The following is a 24,051-nucleotide window of genomic DNA, read 5'->3' on the forward strand; positions in this document are numbered from 1 at the left end:
CTGATTACCTGAATTGTAGATTTATAGTTCCAAGTAGCACCTTGTAACAACAGAAATGCTTATTTTACTTGACTGAATCATGACTAATTCAACCTTTCATATAATCAAACCATCATTAAGTAAGGACTATAAACTATAGACCTAAGCTATGTAGCACGGATACTCCGATTTTTTTTTTTTTTGGAATATCGGACACGGATATGGATACGATACACAAATATGCGTATCAGATATGGGCAAAAACGTGTTGTGGATTTTTTGAGGTTTGAGAAGGCGGATACGTTTTAGACACGGCAAGGATACATTTTTCCAAATATATTTGGACAAAATTGCAAATATTTAAAATTTTTAGGGGTTAATTGAAAAAATTTGAAAATTTCTAGGACTAATTGGAAAATAATTAATAAAAATGAATTGGGTTGTGGGCTTTTAAACCCTAAACCCCGCCTCCATTTCTATCGCCTTCGCCCCTTGTTGCCGCTCGTCATGTGAACCCTAAATTATTGTTTTTGATTTCTACTCCACTCCTTTAAAGTACTTAAACCCTAATCATTTTGTTAAAAAGATTTGATTTAGAAATTTGAATATAAGCCCTAATCTTTCAGTCTCCTTTTTCTTCGTTTTGGCTTTCAATTTTTTTGATGAATAGTATCTAAAAGTCTCGGTTTTGATCATCTTTCATGATCTTACATGCCACTATGCTAGTTGCCACTCATTCTCAGTTTTGATCATCTTTTATGGTCTTACATGCATTGTGCCAGTTGCCACTCATTCTCGGTTTTGATAATCTTTCATGATCTTTCAATTCTCTCTCTCTCTCTATATATATATATATTTTAATGATTGTCGTATCCTAGCCGTATCATATCTTATATTTTCAAAATTTACCATATCGCCGTATCCATATCGTATTCGATATGATACCCATACCCGTATCCATGCAACATAGGACCTAAGCTATGCTAATGAACTGCAGCTTATGTTTTTCCTCAAGATTTTGTGCAACACATAATGTTATGATATCCTACTGAAACTGAAAGTTACTTTGCATTTCAGCTAGATTTGTTATGTTAGTTTGATGTGAAACATATAATTCTTTTCTTATCATTTCTGACCATAACTAGTAGCTTCTCTTGCTTATGTTTTCTTCCATTTTCTTTAGTTGTTTTTTTTCTGTAAATATTTTGGTCAAAGGTCTCTCTTTTGGCGGCAAGAAATGAAAAAGAGAGTGTTCAGATTGCTATGCGCCCCAAACTTTCATGGGCCAGTTCAAGCATGGCTGGCACTGTGCAGATTCAGTGCTCCGATCTCTGTTCTGCTGCTGGTGATAGGTTAACTCATGTTTTTCTTCTTCTAAGTTACATTTTACTGTTTTAAGGTTTTACTTTACTAGCTCTGTTATCCCATGTTGCTGATGGTAACCCTTGTAGGCTGCTAGTTGGTCAGTCCTTGACCATGCGGCATGTGGTCCCGATCCTTGGTGTGCCTGATGCTCTTGTACCTCTTAGTTTGCCAATCAGTCAAATAAATCTACTTCCTGGGTACTGTGTTTAATGCCAATTATCTAATCATGTTCATATCTATCATGACTTGCTGAAATATAGTCAAGTAGTAGTTTTCTTTCACCATGAACTATTTGTTCTTTTACAGAGAAACAACATCCATCTGGGTCTCAGTTGATGTTCCTGCTGGGCAGCCACCTGGTCACTATGAAGGCCTGATTCTCATTACTGCTTTGAAGGCTGATGCAGAGTTAGATCATACCATATGCACTGTTATTTATAGATATGCTACATAATGAATATTGCTCTTTTAATTTTAAAAAACACTTTTTAATCTGTAATGTTGAGTTATTTGCTCTCTTTGAGACTTATTGCTTGAATTGCTCCTCAATTATAGATCTTCTGCACATACACTAGCTAAAGCCGACAAGTACAAGTTAAATAGAGAACTAAAAAACTGCCTTGAATTGGTTGAACCTGTTGATGGAAAACCATTAGAGGAAGTGGTAGGATTCTAGTTCTGAAATTGCTTCTTGATATACTAAGTGAATTAATTTTATCATGTGTTTTTTTTGTGACTTGTTTATCATGATAGGCAGAACGATTGAAATCAGCTACCTCATCTTTGAAGAAAATCCTTCTGTTGCCTGTGTTCCATGAGTTTTATGAAGATAATGGATCATGTGATATGATGGATGAAGATGCATTGTCAAATATTTCAATTCATTTGAAAATCAATGTTACAGTTTGGGATTTTACTCTTCCATTGACACCTTCTCTTCCAGCTGTATTTGGTGTATCCTTTGAACATTGGTGTTTTTGTTTAAAAGATTTGAATTTCATATTTTCATTTGTAAAGTTATTTAATCATATGTGCCAGATAACTAAACCACTTACAATATGTTGCTCTTGTATACTGCTTCTGTCTCGTCCCTTGTTTCTGATATAATTGACTGGAACTTCTGTTTTCCATAACTACTTTTGACTTTATTTTTTAGCTTACTTCCAACTTAATTCTTGAACATCATAGAAGAGACCATAATTTGATATAAAGTAAACTGAAATACATGAATTTGCTAGTCATGATTGGAAAATATTTACTATATCACTCATTCTTCAATGTTATTAGGAAGATTCTTTAATTTTATGTTTGTCTTTTTTTTCCCATGTTTATTTAGTACTTGAGTTAGATCAGATTTAGGTATGATAAAATCTTAAAATAGTTTTTGTTTTTGACTAAAAGGATGGTTAATGTAGAAATTTGTATTATAATTTGAATGTTTCCAGAGAAGATCTTAAAATTGAGACAAGTTTGTCGAATTAGAGACTATACTGTCCCAAATTGACTTTATTTTCTGAAAAATGAAAGTTGTGTTTTTGGAAATGCTCATATTGGCCGTGTTATTTGTAATCCTAAACTTTATAATATGCAATAATAGGCTTGTTAATAGCTAAAACTTTTTCTGAATGCACTGTGAAATCCAGTTGAGATTTGTCTATAAATCTATTTCTCAAAAGTATGCACCTTGCAAGGATATATCAAAAAACATTTTGTATTTTTTGACTTTTAAGTAGGTATCTGAAACTGTAATTGAGGATCGCTTTGGTGTGCAACATGGGAGTGAGGGCTGGTATGATGCATTAGATTGTCACTTCAAATGGCTTCTTCAGTACAGGATAAGTCCATACTTTTGCAGATGGGGTGATAGCATGAGAATTTTAGCTTATACTTGTCCATGGCCTGGTATGCCATCCATGCCCGATCTTATATAAATTCACTAAAAATATGGTTATTCTGATTTGAAGATCTAGACAAATTTAGAGAAGGTTTTTAGTATCACATTTTGATAGACAATCTTCTTTGGCTACTCCCATTATTTAGCCGACCATCCAAGATCTGAAGAATATTATTCTGATCCAAGATTAGCTGCGTATGCTGTACCTTATGCTCCCATTCTTTCATGGTGAACCTCAAGTTTTTCAGTGTATATTTAACTAGTTTATCTTTTTATGGTTTAGCAAATGTTTTATTACATTGAATTCAACAGTAGCAGTGAGGCAAGAGATTCTCTGCGAAAGGAAGTCGAAATCTTGAAGTCAAAGCATCATTGGCCAAAAGCTTACTTCTACTTGTGGGATGAGGTGCTGTTATTTTAGACTACATTCTTACAATTAGAATAAATTTCTCAAGTCATATGTTGATATGACTAAGCCTGTGTTTTCACTGGTTACAAGTTAACATACTAACCAATCCTTTGGTCTCTGAAGTCTGAATATGGGGAAGTAGCATTTTTGACGACACATGTGCTCTTTCAAACAAGGTCATCATCAGCTATTTCATTGTATATTTTAAACTGTGCAGCCGTTGAATTTGGAGCAGTATGAATTGATTCGTAGCATGTCTTGTGACATAAGATCTTATGCACCTGATGCACGTGTTTTGACCACATATTACTGTGGTAAGAATTTTCATTTACTTGTTTGCATGTTATCATATATTTATCTACTTTGAGAGCAATTAGGGTAAACCTTTAAGTTATAGAGAATAAGGTTGCCAATGATTCTTAAGTGCATGCCAATTTAACATGTCAAAACATAAACAATTTACCTTATTTGCTTTTATTTTATTTCTTTTTCATATCTGATGGACATATCACAAAATTTTGTTCCTAAGTGCCTCTTTAACGAGAAAACTATTTTGCAACTTCTTGATTTGGAAAGGCTATCTTGACTTATTCATTGTTTACTTGCATGGAAAGGAAATGAATTTGGGGAAAGAGTGGGGAAGCGAAGAAAAATGAAGGCTTGTGTTGACTTAGCTTGAGTAGGAGAAAGAAGAGTGAAGAAGGGGGTAACAAGATCCAAGGATTTGGGTGTCAACCTATGTTTCTTGAAGCATGTGGATTTACCATTTTAGCATGCGATCGACGATATAGTTACGTGAGAATCCTATGCCTGCATGCATCCTCACATGCTTGGTGTTGGCATAAAAGCACTACAAATGAGGTTGTTTTTGATTTTTAAAAAAGTATATGATTTTAAATGTTTCAAATAAATTTGATTTTAAATCAATTCCTAAAATATAATTTTAATGTTTAAATTAAATTTTAAAAAATACAAACTTTTAGATCCATTTAAAAAATAATTTAAAACCTTCAAATAACTTTAAATGTGATGAATAATCTTCAAGATTATGATTGACTCTTTAGAATATTTAGAATTATATTGGAACTCTTAGTTTTATTAATCTCCATGTTTATAAGCGTAATGAACTTGAGATAGATATTTATTATTTTAGTTTAATAGTTATTCAAAAGTTTTAAATAATATTCATGTGTAAAGATATTTATTCTATTTATTTAGTATTTTTGTTAAAATTATATATTCTTCTTATAATTTTTTATCAATAAGATAATTTTCTTATGTTAATTTTGTTAATGGTATAATTATGAAGATAGTTGTGACAAAAGAAACTATTAATGTAATTAGCATAAATACAACATGAAATATAGATTTTGGGAAGATCTAGATGAGGTATTATAAAAAGTTCCGTCAAACAAAATAATTTTAAGGAGATCTAAATGGACATGTACGAGTAAGAAATGAGAAATATGTTTCAATCAAAGACCAAAATATCAAAATGACTTGAGATTTAGAACTCTGGGCTCAACTAGTGCTAGTGGGAGTGGCTCAACTACTACAACAACATTGGCGAGAAGTACAAGTGTTTGTGTTGCCTCAACATGAGGTAGTATTAATGGCCTCATTCCTTCTATGGGATTACTATGTGCAATTAATATTTGTTGATATTGATATGTTGGCATTCTTAGACCAAATTTGCAATTTCTTTTTCATTTCAATCCAACTATCACATCAACCTAACCCCTTATAGGCTACATTACTTCTTACATGATAAAATATAAATCTTGATATCCTCCACTTATTGTCTAAATATGGATCAACAATTTCATATGCAGTGGAACATTATATACCAGGACTAAATTTTTGAATGTTGGATGTCGTGACCTACACGGATGAACATTATTAATATTTTGCTACACAAGTGATATTTCATAAATCTATTGATGCAACTATAAAATATCATAATATATCTTACATATATTGCTTAATGGGCAGTGTAGTTCAAGAGATAAGTGTAAAATATATGGTACAGGTGACTATACACAATTGTGTTAACCTCAAGAGAATTGGAGAGCTACTGGAGTAAGGGCATCCAACATTATTTTAGACATTATGCATAACACACTATATCGATTTGATGATGGTGGATATCAATAAATTCTATATAGTGAAGAAGATAGTGAAAGAAGACCATTTATTAATAAAATTCTTTTATAATCATGAGTTCATGGATTGATGAGAATTTTTTGATGAGGAGATTCTATGACTAGGAGCAACTAGGGTTGTGATTCACTTTCTCATGTTAAAGTTGTCTAAGAAAAAAGTTGAATTGAACACTATATTCACTTCTAAAGATTAGGACACCTTTCAATACTCTAGCACAATTAAAGGCAGGGATGCACAAAAAATTATTAGATGGCTTCTGGACACTCGTCATCTAATCCCTCTTCCCTCTTGAGTAGGCTCAATGTTGCAGGACTATGAAGTTCCATCTTTTGTTTAAAGTATCCACTTCAAAAGTTCATGGTCATTGGAGATTGGTTCCTGTGAGTATGAGTTGATTGTATTCAATCAAACTATTTGATGTCTAATGTTTCTAGTGGAGTCATGAATATATAAATGGTCATCTTATTCTTCTTAATTCCTTCCTGCTATGGTAGTTATCCTGGCACATGCTCCTGTATGGCAGCATAATCCTTCAGATTTATAGCAAAGCTTCTGTTTGTTTTGCTTTTTATTTGTTAATAATAAATTAAAGGTTTATGGTGATTATTTCTCTCATTTGTTGATTGTTATACAGGACCAAGTGATGCACAACTGGGATCAAATACCTTTGAGGCTTTTGTTAAAGTTCCAAAGTACTTGCGTCCACATACTCAAATTTTCTGTACTAGGTATAAAGAATTACTTTTGGTTATTTCCCTGACTTGGGATGTAAGTCTAGTGCGTAGGGCCTAGCTGCACCAGATTATATGACTACTTTAATTGATAATACAATGCTCTCTTATTACTTGTGGCTGGCTAGGCGGTACAACTAGCTTTTGTGTTGTATCGATGCCTATTATTTATCAGCTATTTTTATATGAATTGCAATGCATCAGGGTTTCACTTTTTTCTCTCTCTCTTTGCATTATGATCTTTGTTTCATGTTAGAATTTTTTTAAGGTTATAGATGTTATAGATTCTCAGTCATATATCCCCATAAACACACACCAGAATCCTGGTAGAGAAGTGTTGAGCAATCCTTTTTTTTTCATAAAGTTTTGCTTATCGTTAACATTTTGTTGTTTTACTGGATGAACCTCCAACAATGATTTTATTAGTATAATTGTCCTATTTATCAAACTTATTATTTTATCTTACAAATGGTCGAACTTCCTAACTAGCTTAATACATAATTTAACTGAAATTTTGTTTGAAACTATGAAGCATGACCTGCTTGTTATACAAAAGACAGACAGGAGCCATAGTGCCAACTAGGTAGGGTCTGGTAAATGGATAAAATCTGACCATTACATTAAATAGTTCTATGCTTACAATGTAGAGATCAACTGCTGAAATAATTCCAATTTTTATGTCAATTGTTCAACCAATAAACAATTTTATTGAAATCCAGAGGATAAAATTCACAGGTATAGTTGCATGATTAATGCTATCAGAATGATATTCCTGTTAAGATCAATTATGCTGATGCTGAATCATTCTTCCTTTGCCTCATTATTATTAGTTTAATCAACATTTGCTGCAAACCATAACTTATCTTAAGCACACTTTTTCATTACACCATTGTTCTGGCAGTGAATGGGTTTTTGGTAACCGGGAGGACCTAGCTACTGATATTATTGCTGAATTACAGCCAGAAAATGGCGAGGTAACTTGGATTATCTTTGCTGTTTGGTTTGCCTTCTGATGTTGAAGCTTCTTATCTGAGTTTGCTGTCTGTATTCTAGTTTGTCTATTTTATGATTTACAATTTTATTGTATACTTTAGAACTTTATTATTTTGTTTGATTTTAACTAACTATTAAAATAATGACCAATGACCAGTGTTAAGGCCATTACATAAATAGAGATAAGAGATATTGAATTTACAATTAATAATTATTACCATCCAAATAACTAAGTATGAGGCTTGCAAAATTGTACACAAACAAGCATCTAATGTTAAAATTATCATCAAGGACCACATGATTCTTGAAAATAGTTTTAAGTTTTTAGCCTGAATTTGGTATAAGTTGAGGATAACCCATCCAAGATGCACTCTTTACTCTATCAAATTCTATCTTCACTAGAGTATTATTTACTCATTGGTATTACCTTCCTCCGCATTTATGATTCAGTCTAGTGCCAAGAAGATCAACAATGTCCGTCTACTTATTATCTCAAGTGGTTAGGCACAGGATGTCATCCCTGTTTGAACAGAAGAGATTGATTCTCCATTAGACTGAAAAGAAGACATATGGTGAGAAAGTTATGCTCTTTGAGATCCATTTCCACCACCATGATATGCATAGGTGAACAGCGAACTTAGATCTTTATGCAAAAAAAAAAAGAAGAAGAAAGTATTCGTTGTTAGCAAAACATTAATGATATTGTTTTGTCACCATATTGGATTGGGGGAAATTAGTAAAAATAATTGAAGCTAAAAAATATTAAACATAACATATAAGAAAAAAAATCCTAAAACTGATGTTTTTTTATTAACAATACAAGATTTAATTAATAAATAGTATTTATATCATATCAAGAACTAACACTTATTAGTTCTTATGAATGTGAGTATTCATTTATAACAATAAATTTCAATTTGGAATGCTATTAATAAAAAATACAAATTATTCATATAACTATCCTATAGTATTATCTAATTACTATTTTAAAATAAATAACGTACAAATAAAATAATATTTATCTATGATTCAAAGAATAAATGTGATTTATATAATAAATAGCTTAGTTTATAGTCTAACTCTTAATATAATAGTAGAAACATATTTTTTTTTTTTAAATTAATACAATTATTGACACTTCTATGATTCTATTATTATATGTCTAATAATATTTTAAAAGTTCTATATTCTCAATTTAATCTATAACTAAATGTATAGTTAAATTATCAACAGATGAGCTATTTGCAATATTTAATATTAATTTGTTGTTTAATTATTATTTTAAATTTTGATTGTATTATTAGTGATATAACAAATTAGTGTTATTTTATACAATTTCTGTAATATCTCAATATGCACTATTATTTTAAAGTGATTTGTTATTTGATGGTAGATAGTACAATTCCTAATTTATAAATAAAAATATGACACTAATAATTATTTCCAATTACTTATTTAATATTAAATGTGAAATAACAATTTAGTTTTATCTTAAAATTGTGAATTCATTTTATATCATATTAGGATAAAAAATATATATTATTATACATGATTTAAAATCTTGTACTTTGCTAGGTGAAACGATCGAAATATACCATTCTGAACTCAATACTACTCATCACCTAGACAATGTCTCATATGTTGTGTGAATCATGTTGACAAGTATCATTTCATGTCAACACTTGACATCCTTATAATGCTAAAATTGATATATAGCGACTAAGATACATAGATAGCTCTTGAAACATAAATTACTAGTGACCTTTGGTACTGGTCATACAGTTCAGAATTTGTTCTTCAAAGAAAACACCGAACTAATGCAGAAACTAAATTGGAAGGTCTTTGGGTTGTACTGCCATTGTCCCGAGCTGACTCACTGTCAATGCCTCCTGTCTCATTTGTCCCATATATGAAAAAGTTAAAATCTATAAGTCGAAAGACTCAGAAAGACTCAGCATATTCAAAACTATGTTTTGCAATAGTTAGCGCCTATAATTTAGTGTACTAAGGGACACATGCTAGGTAACTTAGGACTTGACTAAGCATGTTTGCATAATCATAGACATGTAAATAGGCTTAAGCATGAGAATGAACATAATCATAACCATCTATATAGCATAGGCATAAGCATATTTGCATGACATAAATATACATACTAGGGATGAGCATAAACATGATCATATATACACCTATCATGAGCATAACTCGAACATAGGCACCATCATAATCATAAACATAATCATAATCATGTATATAAGCATAGGCATAAGCATGAACACACATAACATAAACATGCACATGAACATAAGCATGACCATAAGCCTTCATGGTTTGGCGCGCTCCCCGGACGTGTGTGCCCAGATCGTACCACCATCTCATACATGAAGTTAACTGATTTCTTAAGTAAGCTTCCAAAACCCTTCTTAAGTCGGATTCCCAAACCGCTTTGCTTTGGTAAGGTTCATCAGATCCTTTTTAAGTCGAATTTCCAAATATCTTTTGGTTTGGTAAGGTTCACCGGACCCTTCTTAAGCCGGATTCCTAGACATCTTTTGTTTTGGTAAGGTTCACCGGACCCTTCTTAAGTCGGATTCCCAAACATCTTTTGTTTTGGTAAGATTCACTGGACCCGTCTTAAACCTAATTCCTAGATCTCTTTTGTTTTGGTAAGGTTCACCGGACCCTTCTTAAGTCGGATTCCCAAACATCTTTTGTTTTGGTAAGATTCACTGGACTCTTCTTAAACCTAATTCCCAGATTTCTTTTGTTTTGGTAAGGTTCATCGAACCCTTCTTTAAGTCGGATTCTCAAACATCTTTTGTTTTGGTAAGATTCACTGGACCATTCTTAAACCTAATTCCCAGATCTCTTTTGTTTTGGTAAGGTTCACTGGACCCTTCTTAAGTCGGATTCCCAAACATATTTTGTTTTGGTAAGGTTCATTGGACCCTTCTTAAACCTAATTCCCAGATTTCTTTTGTTTTGGTAAGCTTCACCGGACCCTTCTTTAAGTCAGATTCCCAAACATCTTTGGTTTTGGTAAGATTCACTGGATCATTCTTAAACCTGATGATTCTCAGATCTCTTTTGTTTTGGTAAGGTTCACCGGACCCTTCTTAAGTCGGATTCCCAAACATATTTTGTTTTGGTAAGGTTCATTGGACCCTTCTTAAGCTGGATTCCTTACCTGTTTCCTCCGTTTTGGTAATAATTTTGGATCCTTAAGCTGAATTCCTTGCCCGCTCAATACAATCAATTCACACTATCCTTCTTTTGATTTCACACAATTCAATTTACATCTAATAACAAATTAATACCTTATCAACTTCTTAACCACCTTTCATCAAACAAAGTCAACATGTTCTATTAAATCTCTAAAATCACGGGTTAACTAATTTAGTTGATTAACTTGTTATTAAATATATCAACTCATTAATCGAATTAAACGTTATTCATTAAACTTATCAATAATTATTCATTCATGTAACTAACCTTGTAGTTATTCTTAATTACCGTTAATCAATCAAGTATCATCTAATTAATCCACCAATCCTTGATTAATTTACTAAAGTTAACCGATTAAATCCTATTTAACTTATAAATTACTGAATATTAAACAATTAAACAATCCAGGAATTAATTAATCTACCTATCAGCTCATTCATTTATACTTTACTCAATCTACTTAAATCAATTTAATCAGTTAATCGGTCAAATTATTAATGGATTAATTAATATATTAATTAGTCTATCAATTAACTCATTAATAAATCTTTTGATTTATTCCAATCATTCAACCTATTAAAGAATTAATTACCGTATAATATACGGATGAATTAATTCAATTAATTAATAGCTATTAAATTAATTACTTAAATAATCACTAATGAACTTAATAATATGTTAATCCTTTAATTCATTAATTAACATAGTTAATCAATTAAACCAAACAATTATTCATTCTCTAAACTTATTAGTCACTAAATCAATTAACTAACTAATAAATTATTTAACCCAATTAATTAATGTCGTTAACAAGATAATCTAATAATTAATCAATGACCTAATTAATTTGTTTTCAATTAATTCCACCAAATATTCTACCAATCATTTAATCTATTCATGAATCAACCCATTATTTAATCATTAAATCGATTTCCTTAACTTAATCAACATGTAGTCGATTAATCAATCAACCATTAAAAATCCTAATTTAACATGTACCTACCAGATTGTCAAACATGATTACTTTCATAACATATTAAAGCCCTAACCGACATTAATCCCCATCGGATAAAGTTATCATGATAAGAATTAAGAAGAAACATAAACATAAACATAGAATCCAAAATTCACAAATATTACTTATAACATTATTATGAAAAGAAGTAAGAGGACACATACACATACCTAAACTTAATCCGAAACTTATCAAAAACCTAGAACCCGAAATCTACATAGGGCGCCCAAGAACTACAGGATCCGAATTCCACAAGACATAGAAACTAATTAAAGCATTAACAAAGTAGGGAACATGCCTTCAATCTTTAGCTACTAACTCTATCTTCTTTGCCTTCCCTTGGAGCTCTAGAACCGGTGGAGAACAATGGGGAAGGGAGCTTCTTAGGGCCGGTGGAAAACATAAGGAGATGGAGCTTTTGAAGGTAGGGGTTTTTTAAAGAGGTTAGAAGCTTAGGACTTGGTCTCTCTTTTCCTTCTTCTATAAGAAACATTAAACCTAGTCCTATTAAAATTATCACATAACAAATTTAAAAAACATCTAAATTTTATCAACTAAGTCATATAAATTTTATTATACTAAGTCATATAATTTTTTTATATAAAATTTTATATTCATGCGTTATATAAATTTTTATCTACATACTAAGTCTTATAAATTTTTAGAAGGGGAGCTTTGGCGCAACGATAAAGTTGTTGACGGGTTCGAATCCTGGAAACAGCCTATTACAAAAGTAGGGTAAGACTGTGTACAATGGATCCTTCCCCGGGACCCCACATGGCGGGAGCTTCATGCACCGGGCTGCCTTTTTTTTTATACTAAGTCTTATAACTCTTATAATGCTAAGTCATGTATAATTTTTTTATATATAAAAATTTATATCCCTATGTTATATAAATTTTTATATACACACTAAGTCTTTATAAATTTTATTCTATATGCATACTAAGTCCTGTAAATTTATATAAAAATTTATTCACATGAGTTATATAAATTTTTATATATTTACTAAGTCATTTATATAAAAATGTATTCACATAGGTTATATAAATTTTTATATATTTACTAAGTCATATAAATCTATATAAAAATTTATATACATGGGTTATATAAATTTTTATATACACATTTGGTTTTTAATTAAATTTTATACATATTTATATTCACCCGTCTTCTTAATTGATCAATTCAAATTCCATATATGTAAGCTAACTTAATTAATTAAATCTAACGAACTCCATCTATTTAAATTAATAAATTCCTAATTAAATTACAATTAATCCAATAAATCTACTTAATTAAATAAATCTGAATTCTAATTAAATTATAATTTAACCCAATAAATCTCCTTAATTAAATATGTGGTTTCGGACACTACAAAAAGTATAGGATTCTAGAGGGAAAGCAAATATTGAATATAGTTGTCTTATCTTTTCCCTTTGTTTCTCTTTCCGTCCACCTCTAATTCTCAATCAACAGTATGCATCACAACATTGAGACAATACCGAAGACCAAAACATGGGCATAGCTTGATATTAATATATCTTTGCTATTATGTATACTACTAATAGAAGTTCTATTGTAGTATGATGAATTTTTATATTTTTAAATTTGGTTATTTGATATTATATGATTAACCAAATAAATAATATTAGAGTTTTTTTAATATATATATAAATATGCCTTTGCCAATTTGATGATGGTAATCTTTATTATACTATCACAAGTTATACAACCAACATAGAAAAACTTAAATTAATTTGTAGAATATATGTATACTATTGTAGAAATTTATTATTTGTAAACTGAAAAGTAGTTATTATATAGAATTTGTATAGCTAAAAAGATTAGTATAATGAAAACATAAGATTATATTTTTTACCCAAAAAAGAATTAATATATTCCGCCATGAGAATTTTTTACTATTCCATGATAGATTTGGCTCCCCTACTAAGGAATGTTGTAACCTTGAGAATTCTTTCGATGGCTTACTTCAAAATTGTATGGAAAAAGGGCCTTTGTGCAAATATGTAAGATTTAAAGGATCCACCTGTAATATTTTTTGTTTATTATAATACATATATATAAAGATAGAGAGGAATTATCTACTAGAAATAATTTTCCCTTCAATATGAAATCAGGAGTTTGACTTTACCCGATTAATTTTGGAGGTAGATGATCTCCCCTCATGATTTGCCTAGCAAGTATTGGAGCACAACTTATGTATACTTAGAAGCCGACCTCTAGGATATTTGTCTCATTTGGGATTTGAATCGAGTCTTTTTATCGCTCTTTGAGTGCTTTACCACTACACTACACTTGGGGCATATCACACCCCGGGGATATTTCCCATACACTATGAGGTACCTTACTCGATGATTGTAACAAAAGATGTTGGACCCCGCGGTTGTTTTGATGTGATCAACCAAGTTAGGTTAGGTCCTGCTTATTATTTGATCCCTGTGTCTAAGTGTGCATGAGCTTAGGAGCGCAGGAAGTCGAGCGGAAGACGCAGCTAGCGAGAAGGACGGCACGGGAAAGGAGCTGACGGGCTCGGTGCGTCCGAAGGACGAGAGAGCTGCGGAAGAGTACACCGGTGGACGAGAAGAACGTGCGCGGCGTTCGAGGGACGTTAAGCTAGCAAAATCACCCAAGCGATGGGAGCTTCGGAAGAAGAGGAAAAAGAGAAGCTGGAAGCTATTTATACCATGCAGGTTGAAGGCAGTATTTATACCATGCAGGTTGAAGGCACCCTCAACATCATTGAGGGTGCCCTCAACATTGAAGGCGCCTCCATCACCTTGAAGGCGCCTCATACCAGTCCGAGGCGCCTTCAAGGGCATTGGAGGCGCCTCAGATCCAGTTTTCGTGATCGTTTGTAACCGGATAGAGCTTTATCCGGTCAAACTGCTTGGAGGCGCCCTCAACCCACTTGGAGACGCCTTCAACACTCGGGATAAGATTTCCAGGAGCTATATAAATGCCTCTGGAGCTAGTAAATTGATCAATCAACTTTGTAACAACTTCCTAGCAATTTGTAAGAGCTTTTAGTGTGTAAAAGGCTTCTCCACCTTCAGAGAAGGAGACTTTTCTATTGCGCTTTCCAATCGCCTTGGATTAACAACCTTCTTGGTTGTAACCAAGTCAAAATCGCTGAGTCTTCTTTCTTTTCTGTTATTCTGCTTTATTTTATTTTCTTATTATTGTTGCTATAATTTTAGAGTTGAAAGAAACGAGGAGGGTATTTTTATTGTGCAGGCAATTCACCCCCCTCTTGCCGGCCCCGCTGCACCAACAAAAGAGAGTTAAAACCCATATAAACTAGTAATCAAGAAATTTAACAAAGTTTATTTATTTATATATTATATTATTCAAATCATGGATTCAGATCTCGTGTCGAGTTGGTCGAAACGGGCGGAAAATTTCGTTTTGCTCGCCGACCGACACCCGCATGAACCCAACACCAGTCCAAGCGATAGCTGCGGAGGCGTTGCGACGCCCGTGACCGCGCTGGAGGGTCGTCATGACGCTCGCAGCTGCACTGGAGGGTCGTCGCGACGCTCGCAGTCGCGTTGGAGAGGTCGCGTGGCCCCCACGGCCGTGCGACCCTCGCGACCGCCCGGAAGGGGTCGCGCGACCCCCGCGACCACACAGAAGGGGCCGCACGACCCCAGCCACGTGACCCCAGGGCTGCGCGACCTCGTCTCTACGGCTGCGGTCGTGGTCACGCGAGGTTGCGATCGTCGGCCTACGATTGGGTTTTTTATATAAATGCTTTTTTAATTAAAACAATTTCCAAGATGGATGAGAATAATTCAAAGAGGCTTAATTAAACCCTAATAAAATTATCTAGTTAATTAAATATTTTATTTATTTTAATTTTAAAAATATATAATAAAATTTTTATTTATTTACTTATTTTTTTTAGTTATGTTATTTTTTTTAATGATCTAATTACCTCTAATTTAAATAAATAATCAAATATATTTTTAAAAATCCTAAATAAATTATCCCAAAAATATATAAAAATTAATTAAAAATTCTAATAAAATATTATATATTTCTAAAATCCTCCGCCGGGATGGTATTGTAGGGTCACCGTAACCATGAATTTTTTTTTTTTATTTAGTTAATTTTTTATTTTTTAAATATCTATTTTTTATAAATAAACTATTATTAATAATAATTGTAAAATATCAAAATTTTTAAATAATTTTAAATTTTAATAAATATTTTATAATATAATTTAAATTTTTAAAATAATTTTAAAATTAAACATAAATTTATAATATTCTAAAAATTAAAAAAAAACATAATTCGTAAACATTTCAAATAATTTTTTAAAATTATAAATTTATGAATACATTAAAAAATAATTTAAAATTTTTAAATAATTTTATAATTTTAAATTTAGTTTTGAATTTTAAGAATTATTTATTTTTAAAAATATTTTTTATAAAAAGTTAATAGGCATTATCTTATGAGGAAATATTAAAATATAAATTCAACATCTCAAAATATAAAACATATTTAATAATCAAATGTTAATATACATTTATATTTATATTTAAAAAATACTTAAACTATATCGACATAGTATGACACGATACCGAAACCGTATCATCCGGTCAGAACCGAAACCTCGGTACAGGTCAAGATTTTAAACCTTGATTCAAATACAATGACAATGGTGTAGATAAAACAACATATGAACCAAAATGAAAAGAGAATGAAACAAAAATCAAACTAGTAATAAGTAGGTCGAGATATCTGAACAACTCAATATGCTAGCTAAAATCAACTAATATCAAAATGGTGCTTTTGTTTGCAAAACTAGAGGTAATCAGAAAAGATATGCATTAACTTAATATTTTTTAGAAGGTTAGGGAACTAAAATAGGTTACAATTTCGTGTCACAACTTTGATTATACATAAATGAATATATACGAGTATTTATAATCTTCCACTATTTTTAATTTGGTTTTTATCAATATTTACTAGCACCCAAAATTATAATTTTTTATTACCAATTAAGATAATATTAAATTATTATTATTTAATTAGCATGTACAAATAACATCAATCCTATAATATTAGCATTGATAAATGTTATCAATGATATAAGTTCGGTAAATCAACTAAGAAGTAAATCGCTAATGTAGTATCCTCGGAGCATAATAACGTGATCTCATGTATGGGGTAAAACCCCCCTCACCAATAAATAGAATATAATAATATAGCGTCAGTGCACAAAAAAATATTGACCATGGGTGACCACTCGCTACCACATAGTAATCTGGGAGGTCAGCTACTTTGGTATAAGGGTAGACTCAAAGTTTTTACTTTTTAATATTTCATTTTTTTCATCGAATATGTTTAATTTTGTTGATCATAATTGTTCAACTTGAATTTACATCTTATTAGTTAGTCAACTTTTAATAGGAATCATGTTAATTTATTTAGTTATTATTATAGAGTTAAAAGTTATACAATATGAAACTACAAGTATCAATCAACATCTAGAACATCAAGTAGTATGGAGCGTCAAGTAATTAAAGACAAAAAACAATTGAAGAGTAATTTAGAATGTCCATTTAATTTTTAAATTAATCCTCCTATCTTAATTACCATATAGAATCCACATGTGAACATGAAGTCACATCAATTATTTACCCTCCAATGGTTTGATTATTTATAGCCCATTTCATTATTTTTAATATTATTTTAATTCCCTTTTCGAAAATAATTATGCTAACATATATAATCCATTTATTCATGCATTAGGAAATATATACTAGAGTCGAGGGATAGATTTACTGATCTTTATATATAGCAAAAAGCTCCGATTGTGAGCAAGTCACTGCGCTCCATTCGAATTTGCATCTGTAAGTACATTATGGAAATAATTCAAACAATTTGAAATAATACCTAATAATGATAATGACCCCAAAAATCTGATAATTGATTAACGTTGAAGTCAATGGATCAAATATTTATCCCGCTAACTTGATGTAATCCTAATTTCTACATGACACCTATTTCTATCAAATAACAAATTTATTTATTTTCTATTCTAAACCAAACACCCAACCTAAAACTAAAATCTAATAACATAACATATATACCTCTCAATTTTCTTCATCCGACAAAACAATGGAGGTGCTTCATTGATACGAGATGTTCAAGTCAATTGAACCTATACCACGAATCGTAATTACTCCAAATTGATAAATTCTTTCTCAATAGTAAAAAATAATTATTTACCAACTCTTACCCTTAATTAGTCGTCATACGAACAACTACCTTGATGAACAAGGATATCAGCAGGTACGCAAAATGAGGAAAACTTACGATCCTCCATAGTTCAGGAAAAAGGACTGGTGGCTCTTGCCTTTGGCTCCGACAGTGAGTGATGGTGAAGGTGGCTATGGTAACAACACAACATGGAAAAAGAAAGAAGCAGCTAGCTCTTGGCTTGGAAAAAGAAAAAAAGAAGACTGCCGACCTTCTGCTGGAAAAATAGCAATAGGATATGTTTCCATTGGCTGGAATTAAGGAAATAGAAAGGGAAATACTGCTGCTGTGTTGCTTAGTTGCTGGAAAAAGAGAAGTGGAAGAGAAGGAAAAGAAGAGAGAAGAAGAAAAAGAGAGTAGTAGGAGAGGAAGAGGAGGTGTCAGGTGGAGTGAGTGGCGCGTGCAAGATGGCCAGCGTGTGGAGCATGCGGCGGTGGGAGAGAAATAAGAAAAGGGGAAAGAGAGGAGAGAGAAAGTTTCCTCAAAAATTCTCTAATTCATTTTAAACTGATTTAATGCATTTACAACTTGGTTAGGCCACAACTTGGCCAAATCAAACCCAAATCCATCCCGGTTTAAGCCCACATATTCCTTATCTCCGCGCCTACCCGATAGGTTCAGTCCGAACCTAATCCAGCTTCAACTCAATGCCTATATTACGTGTCCAACGATTCAGTTCGTTTATGTTGTCAATTCAAAATTTTAGCAAAATTTAAATTTGATATTTTTTCTTTTTAAAAATTAATACTTAACAGGGGTATCAGGAGTTCAGCTTTGTTTTTGCTATTTATTGATCCCACGTAATCAACTCTCCTAAAACATTGGCTGTTAGTGTGTCTCCTTTCATGCAGAGGATGAAGACAGATAAAAGTTCTCCGTTCCTTTTTCAGTCAGTTTAGAAACTTGTACAAGATCACACAATGCACCTCCCGCTTCTAGGGCTCCATCATTGCCGCCAAAAACTCATTTGAGCACCCATTCCCTCTTCAAGTACGTCATTTGCTCTCATCCATGAGCCCTTGCCAAGTTCGGCCACTTCTGTTCATGTCTTTCTTTCTGTTCCGATGTCCAAGTCCAATGATTGCTGGCCCTCTCGTTGTCTGCCTTTGCTACAACAAGACAAGCTCACTGGTTGCTCTGTCCGTTTCCAAGCAAAAGCCCAAGCTGAGCCTCCTGCTTAATTTTTTTTTCCCCAATCAACCACTAGATTGCAGCAGCTATGGAGGTGTGATCCTCTTATGATCTACCAGAGGTGAGCTTGAATTCCTTAGGCCACCAGTTGTTCTTGGTCTAACTTTGTGAACTAGCCATAGTCTCTCGTTCAGCACATCTTGACCCATCTCTCCCACATCAAAATGCCATATTCCCAAGTCAGCCAATGGCAAGATTGAGGTCATCCTGGTGGATCATTTGGTTTCCCAATAAATCCAGAATCTCAATATATGCAGAAATTGAACAACAACAACAACAAAAAATCATGGTGTAAATTTATCAATGCAACCTTGATAAAGCTCAATATACTCACAGGAAATTCAGTAATGAGTAACTCTTTAATCAACTCAAATATCACTTTATTGCATTTCAATTAACTCATAACCATACTTATAAAATTGACATCTGCAACTACACATAACTAACACATGCTGAAATAAGAAATGATGTCCTTTAGCAAGCAACATTCTCCACTTTTTTTTTATCTTTTAAGAGTAAAACTAGAATTCTGATCTCTCTTCCTTGCAATCTGTTCAGTTCATTTCCCTCTTGATATTTGCTAATTCCCCTCCTGGTATCTTTATTTTAGGGGAGGTTAAGGAAGTTATGTTATTTGGAGAACTGTTCATGTTGACTTTTGTCTCACCTCAATATGCTCATATAGTCCGAGACTCTGATGTTTATTTTTGGATTTTCCTTGTGGATGATCTTCATTTTTCAATTCATTCCAACCATCTTTACTGTATTTGAACTTTAGTCTTTTACTGTATCATCATTGACCCATAAGCACAATATTCAAATGTATTCAGTTCACTTCCAGGGTTTTTGGTAAAATTTGATCTTGAACATCACATTATTCTTCAGAAATTATAGTTCTTTTAATTATTGGATGCTTATTCATAATATTGCTTTGGGTTTAGCCCTGACTAGTTTCTCTCTTGTTTATATGGCCTTACTTTATTTTTCCAATATAGGAATGGTGGACATATGTGTGCATGGGTCCTTCCGATCCTCAACCAAACTGGCACCTTGGAATGCGTGGAACACAACACCGAGCAGTGATGTGGAGAGTTTGGAAAGAAGGTGGAACAGGATTTCTTTATTGGGGTGCCAATTGCTATGAAAAGTCTCTTGCCGCCAGTGCTGAGGTACTTCTAAGATGATGTGATAATATATATACCATTCACCATTTTTTTTCAGTCTTGGAGTTCCTCCTTTCACAAGAGATAGAGCTAAAGGGGAGAATCTCTGTTTTCTCCTCTAATACCAAATTTAGGAGAGGATAACTTGATATTGCAACGTGCATGAAGCTATATTTTAATTTTTCTGGGCCTGCTCTATGATTTTCCAACTTGAAGAATTTCTTAGGCTTTTTGCCTTGTTTCTGACTGAGGATCTTAATCATGTTTTAACTTAAACTTAAGTGTTCCATTTGCTCCGTTCTTTCTTCTTCTTTTTTTCTTATAAGTTGTTCTTTTATTTTCTTTTCTTTTTCTTCTGCTGCTGCTGTTGCCATATAATATATCAGTGATTAAAGATTTGCAGCTTCTACCTTTTTCTTTTGACCGAAGCAATATATATCCTAGTTACACATGTGAATGCCTTTTATGATGAAAAAAAAAAATAGGGTGAAGGTGACATGCAAGACTGAGTATGACAGGGAATTGGTACTTGATGACTAGGCTTTCTTTGTTGCTCTTGTCATCATTTGAAAGTTAGAAGATAGAGAAGATGCTGAAAATTCTTGGTGTACTTCAAGGTTCAAAATCTCAAGCTGCCAGAGTTATTGTTTAGGTCCTTATCAGACATCCTTATCTTTTGTTGGTAGTTATATTGCAAAAATCTCAATGAATTAAGTTACATTAATGCTCTTAGTAACTTCTGTTACCATATCTTTTGTTCATGTCTTCTTGTTTATTATTGCTGACACATGTTCCATTGCGTTGGTTATTAGTAGATGACACCAATGTGCACTCTTCACTTTTACTTTTTTCAGACAATATGTAAATGAAGATAAATATCACTCAACCATTTTATTATTTCTTATTAAGCAGTTCATCCTCACAGGCATGCATTTTAATTTTGCCCATGAAACTAGAAAAGGTTATTGACAACTAAAATGAGTATTGGTATTGAAGATATTGATTTAGTATCATATTATGTAAGTAGATTTAAACACTCATGGCAGGTAAAATTTCGCCGTGGTCTTCCTCCTGGAGATGGAGTTCTTTTCTATCCTGGTGAAGTCTTCTCTTCATCACATGAACCAATTGCTTCAATCCGCCTAGAACGCATTCTCAGTGGAATGCAGGTAAATTCCCCTAACCTGACTTTACAAGTTTTTGAACATAAATCACCCAGAAAACCATTTTTACAAGTATGTTGTTATTGTTGTCCTTTTTTTGTTCTTCTTTGTTATGGAGTGAAGCACTTTAAATAGATGGGGCCAAGGAGGGGAATGGATGAAAGAAATTTTAGAAATATTGACAGAAAATGAGAGACAGGACGTGATGTGCTCTGACCAGTTAGTTAACTTTTCCTTTTGAAGATTTTTACTCTGGAAGTTTGAAGTAAATATAGAAGAGTTTCTTATATATATGAAGTTAAACAGATTATTTTTACTTTGGAAATTTGAAGTAACTAAAATAAAATTTGTGATATTTATCTATATATTGATCCCTTGTCCAATTTCTGTATTGCCTTCTCCACTCCCAAGTAAACATGTCATGAAAGGTGAACTGGACTATTTGTGTTCATATCACAACAGTGTTGCAAACTTTTGATGGGCAAGTGATTTTGGTAAACTTGTATAGAGTAGAGAAGATGCTCAGTTTTATCAGTATCTCAATTGGAGACTGTAGTTGTGCTTAATGAAGTAAAGGGATACCAAGTGGATACTCAATTTAGAGCGGTAGTGGAACACTCAATATGATAAATTATCATGGAAACAAATATAAAGTGCTTCCAATGATCTTCGACAATAAGTTATAAGTCTTTAAATCCTAAACACTTTTTTTTTTAAATGGATAAAGTTATGAAATTAGAGTTCTTGCTTTTGTTGTTATGTTCATGATTGGAAATCTCGTACCACGGTCGAAACGTGTTGTTCCCGTAAATTACCAAAATTCAATACCTCAGTACCAAGGTTCTGTTTTAATATCGGGTCAATGCTCTGATGCATGTTGCAGTGACAAATTAGAGGTTGATGAAAGAAGGAGATGAAACAAAGAAAAAAAATATTGTTTGCACTAAGTTGTCAAGTTTCAGTAATTTACCGAAATAATATGTTTCGACTGTTTCGCATGGCAAGGTACAAGATTTAAAACCATGCTAGGCACAAACAATGTCTCCTTCCTATGTTTCATTTCCTTCTTTTTCAGCTCTAATCTATTACTGACACCATGCATCGGAATACTGTCATGATACTGAAATAATATCATTCAGTCTTGATACTGAAATAATATCATTCTAGTCAAAGACTGAAACTTCGGCACGAGTTGAGATTTCGAACCTTAGTTATGTTCTAACAAAAAACTAATCATCCCATTAGATTACATTTTCTCTAATAAAGTGATAAGCAATCTCTATATATTCTCCTCTCATTAAAAGCAAGGTTTGAAGTTACTTACATCAGAGGCACCTTGTTTGTCAAAATAAAGCTTTATAGGCTTTGTGGAGGTGTATCCTAGTTTGGTCATCAAATGCTTAATGCAAATGTACATGTAGTTAGAATTGTGACCCCATATCCTCTCTAAATTCGACCCTAGCTATTGTTTGTTTCTTGTTCTTTTAGGAAAATGAGGTCATCTCTTAAGAGAACAAAATAGCTTAACATAGATCTTCAATCTCTAGGGAAATCTATTCAATCAGCGTAAGAGTACCCCCATAATTTAGAATGCCTTGAAGCATCTTTCAGGTAAAGTAGGATCCTCATGCTGCTATCTAATAGCCTTGACATGGGTTCTCGAGAAACTAATTGATCACAATATATAAGATGTTAGGTTCCTTATTAGTTAATTGCTATCTCTTTAGTTCCTTTCATAACAACCTCCTTAATCATATCAAGTACATGCTTATGTTTTGCCTTTGCTAAATGAGCAAATTTTAAACTAAAATACTTGAGGTTACCAAGTCTTTAGTTTGGAAGTGCTGATGTAGGTAATCCTTCAATTTTCCAATCCTGATGGATTGATTGCTAGTGATGATAATATCGTCTATATAGACAATAAGAAAAATACCTCATCTTTTCAATTGTGAAATGACATAAAATACTAAATGGTCTATTTTGACCAACTTAGAATAGTTGGAGCAATTTTGACTAATGCTCGAACAATTTTGGGGTTTAGGGTTGTAGGAATGTTGTAATAGTTTAATCTAAAACTGCTGCAACAGTACTAGAACAAGGGTATTTTGGAAATGAAAAATGGGATAAGGTGCCCTTTTGAATTTTTTTTTCAACAAAGAGAGTTTTTGATGAAAATGAAAGAAAGGGGCATTGTTTTGGGTTTTGCCCTTTTATGTTACCTAGATTGATTATCCTAAGGTCACCATTACCTATCAAGTGTGCTTTCTTTTCTTGTACCTATGAAAGGTTAGATTCTTTTGTACCCAAAATGCATTGGGTGCAATCGAGTTGAGAATATTGCTTGAGAATCCAAACTTTACTACCTTAGACCTAGAAATGCCATTAGTAGTGGATTTTGCCATAAAAGTACTTCTTTAGTGAAACAAATGATACTTCTTTTTTGCTTAGACTTTTATCCAACACCCA

General features: G+C 32.4%; 1 protein-coding gene across 13 annotated transcripts in view; it reads left to right on the forward strand.

Annotated features, from left to right (window-relative positions):
* LOC121986062 overlaps nucleotides 1–24,051 on the forward strand; it is a 45,602-nt gene that overhangs the window by 19,225 nt on the left and 2,326 nt on the right. For 5 of the 13 annotated variants that reach the window (XM_042539850.1, XM_042539848.1, XM_042539858.1 and 2 more), the window contains 5 exons: nucleotides 3,865–3,961; nucleotides 6,445–6,538; nucleotides 7,443–7,515; nucleotides 20,255–20,428; nucleotides 21,469–21,591. In XM_042539850.1, the coding sequence (XP_042395784.1) occupies nucleotides 3,865–3,961; nucleotides 6,445–6,538; nucleotides 7,443–7,515; nucleotides 20,255–20,428; nucleotides 21,469–21,591 (561 nt within the window). Of the gene's footprint in view, nucleotides 1–1,194; nucleotides 1,332–1,430; nucleotides 1,542–1,650; nucleotides 1,753–1,899; nucleotides 2,009–2,097; nucleotides 2,299–3,077; nucleotides 3,247–3,384; nucleotides 3,467–3,550; nucleotides 3,645–3,864; nucleotides 3,962–6,444; nucleotides 6,539–7,442; nucleotides 7,516–20,254; nucleotides 20,429–20,907; nucleotides 21,075–21,468; nucleotides 21,592–24,051 lie in introns of those variants that run through there. The other 8 variants (XM_042539846.1, XM_042539847.1, XM_042539855.1 and 5 more) reach the window with 5 other exon arrangements.

Source organism: Zingiber officinale, chromosome 5B (assembly GCF_018446385.1).
Source record: "Zingiber officinale cultivar Zhangliang chromosome 5B, Zo_v1.1, whole genome shotgun sequence".
In the NCBI taxonomy this organism is placed as follows: domain Eukaryota; kingdom Viridiplantae; phylum Streptophyta; class Magnoliopsida; order Zingiberales; family Zingiberaceae; genus Zingiber; species Zingiber officinale.